The sequence below is a fragment of the Oenanthe melanoleuca genome, chromosome 9, assembly GCF_029582105.1.
Source record: "Oenanthe melanoleuca isolate GR-GAL-2019-014 chromosome 9, OMel1.0, whole genome shotgun sequence".
NCBI classification, from domain to species: domain Eukaryota; kingdom Metazoa; phylum Chordata; class Aves; order Passeriformes; family Muscicapidae; genus Oenanthe; species Oenanthe melanoleuca.
Window position 1 is genome coordinate 17,013,581 of NC_079343.1, and position 14,230 is coordinate 17,027,810.

General features: G+C 45.6%; 1 protein-coding gene across 1 annotated transcript; it reads right to left on the reverse strand.

The window, feature by feature from the left end:
• Positions 1-4,137: 4,137 nt before the first annotated feature.
• TNFSF10 (TNF superfamily member 10) lies at positions 4,138-13,720 on the reverse strand. Its single transcript, XM_056498578.1, has 5 exons — positions 13,425-13,720; positions 9,790-9,942; positions 8,320-8,362; positions 7,535-7,654; positions 4,138-6,889 (listed from the first exon to the last, which is right to left on the reverse strand). The coding sequence occupies exons 1-5, from the start codon at positions 13,545-13,547 to the stop codon at positions 6,441-6,443; spliced, it is 888 nt and encodes a 295-aa protein (XP_056354553.1). The 5' UTR covers positions 13,548-13,720; the 3' UTR covers positions 4,138-6,440.
• Positions 13,721-14,230: the final 510 nt, after the last annotated feature.

Sequence of the window (14,230 nt, forward strand, 5' to 3'; positions counted from 1 at the left end):
GTACCCAAGAAATAAGATGTGAGCAGAACAAGGTGAGATCAGAGGTGGTAAAGTAACTTCCCACCCATCTGTACAGTTGTATCTTTTCACCTTTCCTCGTCCCCACAGGTTGTAAGGATATATGTGCTGCAGCACAGTCCTTTTTCACTCCTGTCTATCTAGAGGGGCTGGATCTCTTCTGTCCCATCTCTCAGGGGGCAGCCAGTGCTCTGAGTCCACATTGGCATCTACCTTAACTCTAGAATCATGGAATGGTTTGGGTAGGAAGGGATCTTAAAGCTCATCCCATTCCTACACCCTGCCATGGGACGCCTTGCACTCGCCCAGGCTGCTCCAGGCTGCCCCAGGCTGCCCCAGGCTGCTCCAGGCTGCTCCAGGCTGCCCCAGGCTGCTCCAAGCTGCCCCAGGCTGCTCCAAGCTGCCCCAGGCTGCTCCAGGCTGCTCCAAGCTGCCCCAGGCTGCTCCAGGCTGCCCCAGGCTGCCCCAGGCTGCCCCAGGCTGCTCCAGGCTGCTCCAAGCTGCCCCAGGCTGCTCCAGGCTGCCCCAGGCTGCCCCAGGCTGCTCCAAGCTGCTCCAGGCTGCCCCAGGCTGCTCCAAGCTGCCCCAGGCTGCTCCAAGCTGCTCCAGGCTGCTCCAGACTGCCCCAGGCTGCTCCAAGCTGCTCCAGGCTGCCCCAGGCTGCCCCAGGCTGCTCCAAGCTGCCCCAGGCTGCTCTAGGCTGCCCCAGGCTGCTCCAAGCTGCTCCAGGCTGCTCCAGGCTGCCCCAGGCTGCCCCAGGCTGCTCCAAGCTGCCCCAGGCTACTCCAGGCTGCCCCAGGCTGCTCCAAGCTGCCCCAGGCTGCCCCAGGCTGCCCCAGGCTGCTCCAGGCTGCTCCAAGCTGCCCCAGGCTGCCCCAGGCTGCTCCAGGCTGCCCCAGGCTGCCCCAGGCTGCCCCAGGCTGCCCCAGGCTGCTCCAAGCTGCTCCAGGCTGCTCCAAGCTGCCCCAGGCTGCCCCAGGCTGCCCCAGGCTGCTCCAGGCTGCCCCAGGCTGCCCCAGGCTGCCCCAGGCTGCTCCAAGCTGCTCCAGGCTGCTCCAAGCTGCCCCAGGCTGCCCCAGGCTGCCCCAGGCTGCTCCAGGCTGCCCCAGGCTGCCCCAGGCTGCCCCAGGCTGCTCCAAGCTGCTCCAGGCTGCCCCAGGCTGCTCCAGGCTGCCCAGCCCGGCAGGGAAGCAGGTTTCTGCTGTTCCCCTGGGTGCACTCCAGCACTGGCATTCCCATTTCACGGCTGCAGGGCTTTGCTGGAGGGTGGTGTGATACAATGCTGAGTTACTCTGCCTGTGCCTCTGAATGTGCCTGTGTTCTGTAATTTGTGCCTTCTGTAATCATGCAAGCATTAGCCTTATTGCCTTGTCCATATCCTAATTTGGATGATATATTTTTGTAGTTTCACTGGAATCAGTATTCTCATTCCTGCTCGTGAACTGTGAGACAGTTTTGCAGCAAGTTACTCAACAGTTGCTAAATTTTATGAAGGATGGCTGCACATTATTGCAGTTGAAAAGGAGTAAGAACCTAATGTACTTCTCATTTTGTCTACTCAGTTGTCTGCATAGCTGTGTTACATGTTTCTGAATAAAAATCATGGGCTTTATGCCACTAAGATACTATTATTTCATATTAGAATTGTGTCCCCAACCTAATTTATATTATGCTTTTTATTATGGAGATGGCAACTCCTTCTGTGGTTAGGCTGCCAAATACTTTGCATTATTAAAAGGAATTATCTCATTCATTTTTAAAATTTCTTTCCCCTAATACATTCTCAGACCAGTAGTGTTAACTGCAGGATGTTGATATTTACCATAGAAAATGGCCTGAAGCTACAAATGTGACTTTCTATGTAGAGAGGATCCTTCATGAAACTCTTTCAGTTTTTGCTGAACTGTGTCTTGTCAAAAATGACAACTTCTCTTTCCCCAGGGAGAGAAAAGTGTTTGGTTTGGTTTTGTTGTTGTTGTTTTTTGTTCTTCTCCCCAGGAAAATGATTTATTCTTTTCTAGAATAATACCTGAATTGTGGTGCGTATACCAAAGTCAAGTACTCCACAGTAAGTAAGCACCAGATCTGTACACTCCAGACAACCTGAGCTTGCAATGCAATGATTTATCCCTGAATTCCTCGGGAGTTTCATGTGTTATGAGCCAATTGATCAGAACTGGCAGCTGTACTTCAAATCCAGCAACATTGATCTCCTTCTTAAAAGGGTATCATGAGTCAAGGGCTCCTCTGGCTGCTTTTCCTGCGTGGGACTGGGTCAGAGCCAGAAAAAAAAATCAGTTGAGAGAGAGGAAAAGCAGCTTTAGCTTTCTTTTTTGACTTCTTTGGCAATATCAGGCTAAATTTGGATGGAATATAAAGATTTGTCATCCCACAAAAGCTGCATAATGCATTCCTGCTTCAGCTTTGCATATGCTAAAGGACAGTGGTGCAGATAGTGGTGATAGTAGAGGTAAGAACTGTGAGAGAAGATGGCTTTAGGCTCCCAAAAAAGTTGTCCACCAGCCCTCAGCTGCAAGAACATTAGTTTCATGTTGGCAACAATACAAGAGTGAAGTCATTGGTCTTACTGCAATGAGAGAAAGGGGCTGAAGTTAAAGACTTTTTATTCTATTTATCCACTGGTTGTAGGAGCAAACTAGATATTAAAAAGATAATTTAGAAAACACATTATACTGGGCATTTACCTTTCATGGAACTCTTAAATTATTTCTGTTTCTCCTCAGTAGCTTCAAAGCTGCATTAAGCACCGGAGATGAGGTAGAAGAGTTTCTATTTGTGGAGTTTTGAGATCTCACTCCTTTGTTCCATTCTTTCAATTTTCTTCTCATCCAGTAAAGTTCTAATTCTTGTTTATATCAGTGTTTGTTGTCATGGAAATATCTGAAGGCTTTGAATCTACAATCATGATGTGTTTATTGTGGAGAGAAGAAACTGGAAAACAGACTTCAAGGTAGATATTCATTTTAAAATGATGTGCCTCCAAAACCCAGAGAAAAGCAAATTCAGTTTTTATTATATCCAGGACAGAAGGTGTTTTGACTGTTGTTATAAATGTGGTTTAGAGCAGAAGGTAGCACCTGGTGTATGCTTTCAAAGGTTATGGTTTAGCAGCTCTCATCACTGAGGAGTGCTGATGGAATAGCAGTAATGCAGCTTAATAAAGTAAAACACAGAATGAGCTCAAATTACTTTACAGTTGTTTGTATGGCAGTAATATCTGCCAGCAGACTTCAAAGCACTGCTAGTTTATTAATCAGCAAAGCTGTGCTCTGCAGTCACTAACTCAGAGGTCCAGACTCAGCTTTTGGCTGTGCTTCAGCTCACTGTGTCACTGGGTCACAGCTGGGCATCCTGTCCCTGCTCCTCAGACTCACTCCCCAGCTCCAGGGAGAGCCCTTGAGATCCCCAGAGATGATCCCTTGGTGTAGGGGTTCCATGGGCAGGGACACCTTCCACTATCCCAGCTGCCATCCAGCCTGGCCTTGGACACTTCCAGGATCCAGGGGCAGCCTCAGCTTCTCTGGGTGCCCTGTGCCAGCCCTCCCCACCCTGACAGGGAAGAATTCCTTCCCAATATCCCAATCCCCTGCCCTCTGGCAGTGTGAGTGCATTCCCCTCTGCCCTATCATTCTGTGCCCTTGTGAAAAGTCCCTTTCCAGCTCTCGGAGCCTCTGGAGGTCCTGGAAGATGCTCTAAGGTCTCCCAAAGACTTCTCTTCTCCAGGCTGAACAAACATCTTCTGCTGTTGTTTGGTAATGGGTAAAGATCAGATGTTTTGCTACTAAATAAGAATTCCCAGTGCTTAAATAATTGCTAAGGCCCAGAAATATGAGAGGTACCTCAAGGGAAATGCTCTCTGGTCACAAGATCATTTTCAGGGATTTCTTCAGCCTGCTGCTTCCAGATGCTGTTCACCAAGTGGCATCTGGAAGCCAGTTATATGGAATTACACAATGGTTTGCATTTTGTCCTTTGCATTGCAACCATTTCTGGCATTTAATGGATTGTATCTGATAGCAATCAATGTCAGGGAAATGATTTAAGACAGGGTTGTTATGGAAGCCATAGGATGACACCAATAATAACTGTGAGACTAAATAACTGTTTAGTAAAAACATTTTATATAAAAAAGCATGTAGAAAAATTTACAATATTCACACATTAATGGAACCTATCAAAATTTGCTACATATGTCATTCAGCATAAAGTGAGATGAAAAGTGTGAGTCAGGACAGAGCACAAACAGAACTTCCTATATTTTTCCATTCTTTTTCAAAGGTGTCCTGTCTTGACAATCTTCCCCTAAGATAAGATCTGGCAAACCTGCCTTCAGATCACTCAGAAAATTACTATTTGGTGTGATTCCTATTGCAATATGCTCTGCATGCAGAGACTAAACCTGATAGCAGGGGTCAGTCCTGTGCTGAAATCACCAAGCCCAGTCCACCCTACAAAAGTAATTTCTCCAAGGTAACAGACATACAGATACATAGGGAATGACTCTGTTCTCCAGCCTTTCTGGCAGGGAGAAAAATTTCTGAATTAAATACTGACATCAGAAAAGAAAACTGTAGAAATGTTTTCTGTTCTCTGTCAAAAACAGATGATTTGAGAAGGAGGCAAACCAAAGTGTTCCAGTAAACGGTGAGGAATTTCACATGTTTGACTGCCACTGAAAGCAGTGTGTGTGACACTGTTAAACAGCAGGCAGAAGTTAAAACTCATTATTTTCAGCTTACACTGGTTCCTTTGCCCTGACCTGCCAAAAGAAAGGTGCTCCCGAAATTCTTCTCTTGCTGCTCCAACACAGGTATTTAAGTCAGCCAATGTACCTGCTTGTCTGAATAGCCAGATGAACACAGGGCTGGTGTCTGTACACCCCCTGTTGCAGGCTGGGCAGGAAGATGAACAATTCCTGTTTACTGGTGAGGCCCTTGTGCAGGGGCTGCTGTGATTTAATTACCACAGCATGCAGGTGAATGGGAGGGTTCCCACGGCAACCCCAGTGCACTCAAAAAACAGACTTTAAAAAAAAAACAGACTTTATCCTGCCATCACTCTGTTGATGTAGAGTAACATTGGCAGAACTGTCCTCCTTTCCCTCCAATTTTTATTATTTTTTTACCTTTCCCACTGTTTCCTCCAAATCTGGGCAAAATGCACTCATGGTGCAATTTGCTATTCCTCCACTGACAATGCTACAGATGTGCTGATTTACACAACCTGACTTTTGCTATGCACTGAGCCCATAAACTTTCAAATCCTTTTAATATAAAATAGTCATTTTCATAGTTAAAAAATATACTGTTCATTTTTAAAAAAATGTATTTTATAAAAAACGTAGTGAAAAATTTCCAATTCCTCAAAATAAAATCAAATATTTACAGCATTACCTAAATAAGCAGCATTTTTGTAAGTACAGATAGTTGTCCCTGCTTTCCTTAAAATGTTAGTCATCAGGGTGTGTTATTCTACATTACATCCTACCAAACACAGACCAGTACAAATAAACATGGAAGAATCTTGTCATGCCTAACTTGCTGCAAATTTCTCACAGAATTCAGTATTTACAGAAATCCACCTCTTTTTTCCGGATCCAGTTTTTGCTGTCAGCAAGTCTAACAGCAACTGCATTACTGAACTTACTGGGAGCCTGGTGAGATGTCTGCAGCACAGTAATTAAGTAAATAGGCACTGTTACAAAATGTTGATCAAAACACAGATTGATTTCAAAAGCTCTTCAGTGCCATTCCAGCAGCTGTTCTTATGTACAATATCCCTCACAAGACAAATGTGTTTACCCAAGACATGATTCTGGAGATGCTTAAGCACATACTTAATTTCAAGCATGTGGATACCCTGATGTAGTCAAGACTGTTTGTGTGCTTAAAATTAATTAGGTGCTTAAGTGCTTTGTTAGACGAGATGAAGATGTGCAGCTCCTGCAAAACTCCTGTTCAGAAAACATCTGGAGATATTCTACAGACACTTGGGCACAGTATGTACAAAGGTTCCTGACACATTCAAGAAAGGGTCCTAATGGAGACCACAAATAAAATTTGATGTCCAGTAGCCTTGAGTAAGCAGACCTGGAGCATCAGCCATCCCTCGTGCCACAGCTGAGCCAGCCTGGAGCATCTCTGCTGCAGGTGAGTGCTCACCTGCCCTGGCCAAAGGTATCACCTGTGAATCCTCACACACTCCCAGCTTGGCTGCCTGTGCCTGCACAGAGCATTGCCACCCACTGCCAGCTGCTGCTGCTGGGACAGAACGTGGTGAGGAAGGGCAGGCTGCTCTTGTTGGTATCCATACAGCTTTTGCTTGTTATCTCCTATTTTATAGGAATTCAAGCTGTCCTTGACTAGAAAAACTGGGCCATTTGGGATCATGATTTTCATGTTCTAACTGATCATAAAGGCTCCAAAAAAACTTGCTTCTTTGTCCATGTCAACTATGTCACTGTTGCTGACAGAGACAAAAATTCTGTCCTCTCTCTTCAGCTGAAACACACCACCTTGATAGATGGAATAGAGTCCATATTGTGCCTTTTTAGACCAGCAGCTTGTCCTTGCACTTTTCATGAGCAAAATGGGCTCAGGGTAGTTAGTCAGTTTGTAAACATACTGGACAAGCTGTTTGGGGTTTTTGATTTGTCCCAGCAGGTCTGAGTCCTCGTTCTCCTCCTCACGGAAGCGGAAGTAAATTTGTGAGTAGATGTAATAAAAGCCTGTCTGGGGTATCACTAACTCCCCATTTCTCAGCTCCACGTTGTAAAGGAAGGAGTGGCCTTTTCTTGATGATTCCCAGTTGTTTATTTTGTGTCCATTTCCTCTTCTGGGCAAGGGATTTACTTGGGGAAAAAAAAAAAAAAGAGAGAGATGTTAACTTAAAAAACAGGTAGTGAAGCCAAGTGTCTGCTAGCTGAAGAGCCTTGTTTTTAATAATAAAATAAGGAAACCTGCTCTTCCCAGCAGTTCATTAGATCCATTCTCAACAATTTGTTGGTCCATAAGTAAACTTTATGTGGGAATTAACATGAACTGCCTTTAATATTTGTGGTCCCATATAAGGAGAAAAAAATGATGTTTTTACTTCGTAACAAAGTTAAAATATCCATTAGTGTCTGACACCTTTGGAAGCTGCAGAAAGCAGAGCAAGCCCTTCATTAACATGGCCTGAATGTCAAGTCTCTATTTCTAATAGGTCTGTCACCATAGCAGCTGGGACTCACACAACCAACAGAAGAAAAGGATAGAAAAGAGGAAAACTTAGCACTAGGAAGGACATTTCAATTTCTTTTTCCCCCAGTGAAGGTTCCAAAAGAAGAGTTAGGAAGGTACCCAGAGGAAATGGGTTCCCAATGTCTGGGACAAGACGATTTGTTCCCTACCCCTAACTCAACACCAGTGCTAAAAGGTGTCTGTAAGCAGTGATGCTGGCAATGGGAGAGCAATTTCATTAACTGTGTTTAGGTGCTCTGAAGGTCTGTCCTTACTGCGTGGGGAGGCCAGGGAGCTCCTCCTGCTGCTGCTGCCCGTCAGGTGCGCGGCGATCCTGCGCGCGGCTGCGCGCGGCTGCTGCCCCTCGGCGCGCGGCAGCGTCAGCGTGCTCCCCACTGCAAGGAAACACACCCTCGTCAGCAGCCAGCCCTCCACACACACCTGCTCCACCTGACCTGATGGCACAGAACAGGTATGTCACTTTTAATTGACTGAATCGTAAGCTGATGGCTAATTATTGGTTAATAAGGCTCGAATTCCGATTTCACTCTGGCTCATGAAATGTCTTTCTCTGCCTCTCTGTTCTCCTTTTTTCTCCTCCCTCTGCCTTCAAGTTATCAACAAACATAACAATCCATAGTAGTCAATTTTATGGTTAAATATTCCTCGTTTCCCTGTCAATTTCCACTTGGAGGTTGTAATGCTTTCACCCAGCATCTTTAGTGTGAGCTTCAGCAGAGCTGCTCCCTCACTGATCTCTGCAGCTCTGTGCTGCCTGTTCCAGGAGCTGGGGCACTGGGAGGGCTTTTCAAACATCCCCCATGACACATGGGACTGAGCTCTAGAGGCTGAGTCCACCTTGGTTACCTTACTCTAGCCATTTGACAGTAATTCCAGCTCCTGAAAATTTACCTTCTAGTAATAAGTAATCATTTTTTGATGACTTAATGCCAGTACAAGATCTTAGTCCGTTTTCTGCACTTTTACAAAATCAAGTCATTATATATCAAGTGCCACCCGTGGCTCCTTTTTACCACAGTTAATAAAATTATTACAATACCATTGATTGCAGATATGTTTTCCTCGTAGCTTCTTGACATCATCTGAAACAAACACAGTGGAAATGAATTAGCTTGTCAGCTGGGGCTGACAGGAGCAGGAAAAAGACACACCTTTTTTTACTCATGAATAAAGGGGACTCTAGATTTGATCAACAAACAGGGGGAAAAAGGCACCTATTAGTTTGTTGTAATAAAGAATTTCTATGTTTTCAACTTTTAGGTAATGAAATACATGGGAAAACATTTTCAAGAGCTCAGGCATAAGTCTGTTGGAAAAATCTGAATCTCATGCTTCTCTCAAATAAGAGAAGTGTCCAAGCACCACTATTGCAGAATACTGGGCAGTATGAACTATAGGGTCTTAGATCTGAGGAATTAAATTAAATTTATTTTTATACCTCTGCCTATCTATCTAAGCTCTTAATCCAGCATATTTTACTTTGTGCATTTCCCTTCTTCATAACTGTTTGCTGAAACAAACCAGTTTAGTATTGACAGTGGTGCAGCAGCAGCGTGGTGATGATTTACCTGGGTGGTTAATAAGGCCTGTATCACTAATTATTGATGGGTTTTGTCCTGCCACATTTCTATTTATCCATCTATCCTAATAGCAATAGTAGTATTATTGTAGTTGTAACTTACTTCTGGCACTCAGGCTACCTTTTTCTAAGCAATCAGGGAGCTAGTAAACACCCACCAACTAAAACAATGCTTTAGTGTATTGAACAGTGCAGAAGTTCAGGGACTTCACTGGCAGAGCTTCCACCAAAGGAGCCCAGATCTCTGAACACAAATAGAGAATCTGTTTTGGACTGCAAGACCTGTTTTTGCCAGGAAATTTCAGCCAGGAGAGAATTTCTGTGGATGAGCTTGTTTATGTGCTGGAGATGGGATTTTGAAAGCCATTCCAGAAGATTTTAGCCACTGTGATTTTTCAGCCAGACTGACTTTGCTGTCTGTAGCCAAAATTATGTGTATTGTGTGTAAGTCACGCAGGAGCTGCTCTTTGGGAAGGTGCTGTGCCTGATGCTGTGTGCTCACTTGCTCTTTCCTCCACCACTGCATCACACAGCTCCTGACTGGACCACTCTTTAGGCACCTTTGTGCTCTCCCTGTGTTACATTTAATCTCATTTTCTCTCCCCAGCCTCCCTGTATTTCCAAAGAGGCAGTGACAGCTCTGATAGCACCATCATGGTCAAGTAGAAAACCTTCACCCTGAGGTATTTCAGATAAGCCAGCCTATCAGTGGAATTTGCTTAGTAAAAGCTGATAGTCTTTGCTTTACTATTTCCTGAATGCAGCGAAACCACTTTGATGGGTTGTTTTTTCCCTTGCTTCAGTGCAGGCACTCTGCAGCTGGAGCTGTGGCCTGACAATTGCATTGCAATAAAACAATCTGAGCCTCCTTTATTCTGCTATTAGGATTCCTTCAGCTGGAACATCAGCAAGCACACTGCTCCCAAATACCTTTTTAATTAACTTTCCCAGGTGCCACTTGACTTGCCAGCAGGGATCAGCCTCTCTGTCTTGGCCTTCGATGAGATCCAAGTTTTGGATGGAATTTCCGATCTGCTCCCCGGTGAGACAAGCGATGCCGCTCTTGGAGTACGAGTCCTGGAGCTGCAGCACAGGGAAAACAGCATTTTTCATCCATGTTTTTGCAGCTGTGGTATGTCACAAGATTCACTAAGTGCTAAGAAACACACTTTCTTTTCTCTAAAGCTTTTGCTAGTATGGTGCAAGTAGGGCTACATGAACAAGAGGATTTAATTCATCCTGATCTGACATATTTAAATATGAGGGCACACCTCACACGAAAAAATATGCTTGGATTATCTCCATGGACATAAATCTGGTATCCAGTATTCAACTTAATAGGCTTTGTGAAAATTCAACACCCAAATCCCCGATGTTGGAAATTCTTTAGATTCTCTAGTTCTGTATAAGAAACATTTTTTTTGCACAAGATTGTTTTTTAAACCAATTTTTGCGGACGAAATCAAATACTATAACTTAAAAGTACTTTCTATGCTTTCTTTTCAGCCAGTTGCATTTTCTAATCCAGACCTTTGCAGTTTTATATATATATATATATATATATATATACACACATATATATTTGTACCATATCCTCACCATATCCAGTTTGTGGTCTCTCCTAACAGCATTTGTTTTTATAGTGAAATTACACTTGAGTCCAAATAAAATTATAATGCTAGATGTTTTTGACGTGAAAATATCAAATATCTGTATCCTCTAGTCATGGAGAAAACTTTTTTTTTTTAAAATCTGCTGAGACTGAGGAGTTGGCAAAACTCCTTCTGGCTCCAAGGGAATGAGACTGGGAGTGTTTTCCTAGTGGAAAGCTCTCTCCAAGCTCCCTGTGACTCCAGCTGGCGCTGTTGGTCAGAGTGGGAGCACAGAACCTGAACTGGGCTCCTGCTGCATCAGCTACAGACTGGTCAGGCTTGAGGAGCCAGCAAAGCACTGCAGGAACTTGGAGACAACAGCAAGAAACATGCAGAGCATTCAGATGCAATCCTGGCAGCAGCATTTAAATTTCACTTTTTTGTTGTGGTATAGAAACTTGGTTTGGTTTGCTAAACTGATGCATTGTTTTCTGCAAGTACCAGTTTTTTAGCTGCCTTTGAGACTGGGGAATTGAAAGCAACAAATGGATTTCCTCCTTCACACTCCATGCTTTTCCTGGCTGTTAGAAAACAAAGAGAGAGATTTCCTGCTACAGGGGGAGGAGACTTCACCTCCTTCAAGTCCCACCTTGTTTGCAGCAGCAGATTCCACTGAGCTTCAGCTAGTACTTGAAATGATGTATTTTGTAGGTAGCAGAAGGAAAAGGGTGTTTGTGAGGGTTGCTGTGTCTTTGCCAAGAAGCACAGTGGTATTTTCAAGTCAGGTTTCAAGAACTCTAGGTGATTAATATTATGTGCTCATTGAGGTAAGACTAGAGGCTCTGACTGATTTAATTATACAATGAGCTTCTATAAAAAAGCAGTTTGACGAGTTTAAGAAAAAAAGCCAAACATAATCAAGTTGTGAGGTTACTGCTTATTCTCCTGCAGACTTGTCACAGCTCAGCCCTGCCCTCCCATCTGAGAGCAAAGTCCTGTGCCTCTGCCTGCACCTTACCTGCTCACTTTCCCCCAGACAGGTTTACCCTCCTGGCACTGGACCCTTTGAAATGCTATGGGAATGCAACCTTGCAGCAGCACATTATGGAACTGAGGGACTGGAATTTCTCTTATAAGATTTACTAAATGAGGTTTATCTGCAGCACTGAACCCTTTGAGATACAACTCCTGCAGGAATCTTATCTTGTAGAGCCTCTCTCCTATGTTAGGAGTGGTTACTGGACTGTTTTTGAAGCAGAAGGAAGCCAGAGGTTGTTTTCCTTGCCCTGTATCCTGAAGCATAAGAACTTTATTGTCTCAGTACTTCCTCTTAAAGCAAAACTGTTGAACAAATGTCTTACTCCTAGTCCTAATCAGGTTACTACAGTAGTAGACAAATCCTGCTAGTTACTAGCATGTTTTTTGTAAAGCTGGAAATACCTGCAGTCTGTGCAGCCAGAGTCATTTGGTGAAGGTGTAGAAATGCAGGTATTGTTCAACAAAAAAAGGGAAGAAAAATGTGCAGACAAAAAATCATAGTTTACCTACAGAGATTTATTCCACATGCACCATGTGGATGTGGGGTAGCAGGCTGTGTCTAGATGAGGATTTTCCTGTTTATTGTGCACCTAATGGCACATGCAGGAATATGTGGTTAAGGTACCCCCTCCAGAGCCAGCAGCCTTTGTTTGCAGAGAAGCACAACTTCAGTTTGGACAGATTTATCCCGTCACAACAAATGCAGGCTTGTTATTCTTCAGAAACTATGAGTTGTACTTTGGGCAAGTCCCTGGGATGTGGTTGTGTCCCAGGTGTATATGCTTAAATAGAGGGAAGGAAAAAATAAGTGACTAACTACTTAGATTGGCACGTTTGTTAGTAAAGGACTCTGAACTGTGTGCATGAGAATGCTTTTATATATTTTTCTTCATTAGCAATCATGTAACCTAATTTCACAGTCAGCACATTTCTGTGGCTCCCCCATTGGTCAGCCACAGCTATCATTCAGCAGGAAAATCTGTTTTATACATTTTTAAAGTATGGGCATTGGCTCCTATTGCAGAACACTGCACACCCTCGGCCTCAGAGACAACTCTGACATCTCAGAAGACTCCACCTATTAAATCTAATGTGGAATAAATACATATATAGCATGACATGCATATCTACATTACTATTAACAATGTAATTAGTTGTGCATTACTGAGTGCATATATATACAATAGTAATTCAGATTTATGCAGTACTTTCTGAAGTTGTAGATGTACAGAATACTTACCTGCAGCTAGGTTTACCTGTGTGCCAGGAGTAGTAACATCCAGGCACAACTTAGAGCAGGACAGTCAATTTGGGATAAGATGGAAACCCTGAGTAACAAGGGTCCTTGAAAAGCAGGGCCACACACACGGGACTATCAATTAAATTCAACTTTCCTGGAGTGTAAATGACGTTTTGCAAGAGGAGGGAAGAGTTAAGCAGCAGCTGGCAGACCTCAAGGGAGGCTGCAGGGAGACCAAAGCATCTAGACTATACAATGGGTGTTTTATAAGTTACTCCGGGGAATTCAGCGGTGTTTGCCGTCTGGTGCAGTTCCTTTAGAGCTAGTTATTAAAACCACGTATTGTCCTACAGGAAGCATCTACGAGGCACTTGAGCTTTCCCAATCCTCCTCGGCTGTGCAGCGCCTGTTCCACCCAGCACCGCAAAAGTGATGAGACGGCGAATTTGCGCTCTAATGGGAAACACATTTCGGGCAAAACGGCAGAGCTTTGTTTTCTCGAGCCGGACACTCAGTGTGTGCCCGGCTGTGCCCTCCTGTCCCCGCTCACACCCAGGCTGCGCTGCGCACAAAGGGAGCGGAGCTCTTTGTGCAGCCCGGGGATGCTCTGGCATCGCCCCCCGAGCCGGGCTGCCCCGGGGGCAGGGTCCCCCCGCCGCTCAGCCCCGCACAAACCCGCACAGCCCCGCACAGACCTGCCGGAGCTCGCTGGTGAAGTACAGGAAGGTCACGGCCACGCACACGGACTGCAGCAGCACGGCGACCACCAGCACGGCCCCGCAGCTCTGCGCGGGGCTGGGGCCGCCCGCCGCCAGCATCCTGCGGCTGCCGGGGCTCCGGGGGCTGCCCGGGGCTGCTCTGGGCTTCCCGGGGCTGCTCTGGGCTCCCAGGGCTGCTCTGGGCTCCCGGGGCTGCTTTGGGCTCCCGGCCGCTGTCCCGGGGCGAATGCAGCCCGCGCTCAGCCCGCCCCGCCGGGCATGCAGCGGGCGGAGCGGGGCGGAGGGACCCTCCCTCTTCTCTGTTCTGTCCCTCCCCTCCCCTCCTCTCTGTCACTCCCGCCTGTTTGGTCTCTCCTCTCCTCGCTTTCCCTCCGTCCTTTCCCGCCCTGTTTTCCCGGGGTTTCCTCCCTCTGCCGCCGCTTTCTCCGCCTCCCCGAGGAGCGGGATGCGCGGGTTTGCGGTCACTGCTCAGCGCTGCTGGAGCATCTCCGAGCAAACTCTGGGAGTTTGCCAGCAGAGAACGGTGCAAACTGGTTTTTTAAGACATTAAGGCTCTGGTTATGTGCGCAGAGAGGCACGGAGTTTCCTGAATGGGAGCTGTGTAATAGAATTTTAGAATCACAGATTGGTTTGGGTTGGGAGGGACCTTAAAGTTCAGCTCATCGCAGCCCAAACACGGACAGGAACACCTTCCACTATCCCAGGTTGCTCCAAGCCCCATCCAACATGACCTTGGGCACTTTCAGGGATGGAGCATCCACAGCTTCTCTGGGCAACCTGTG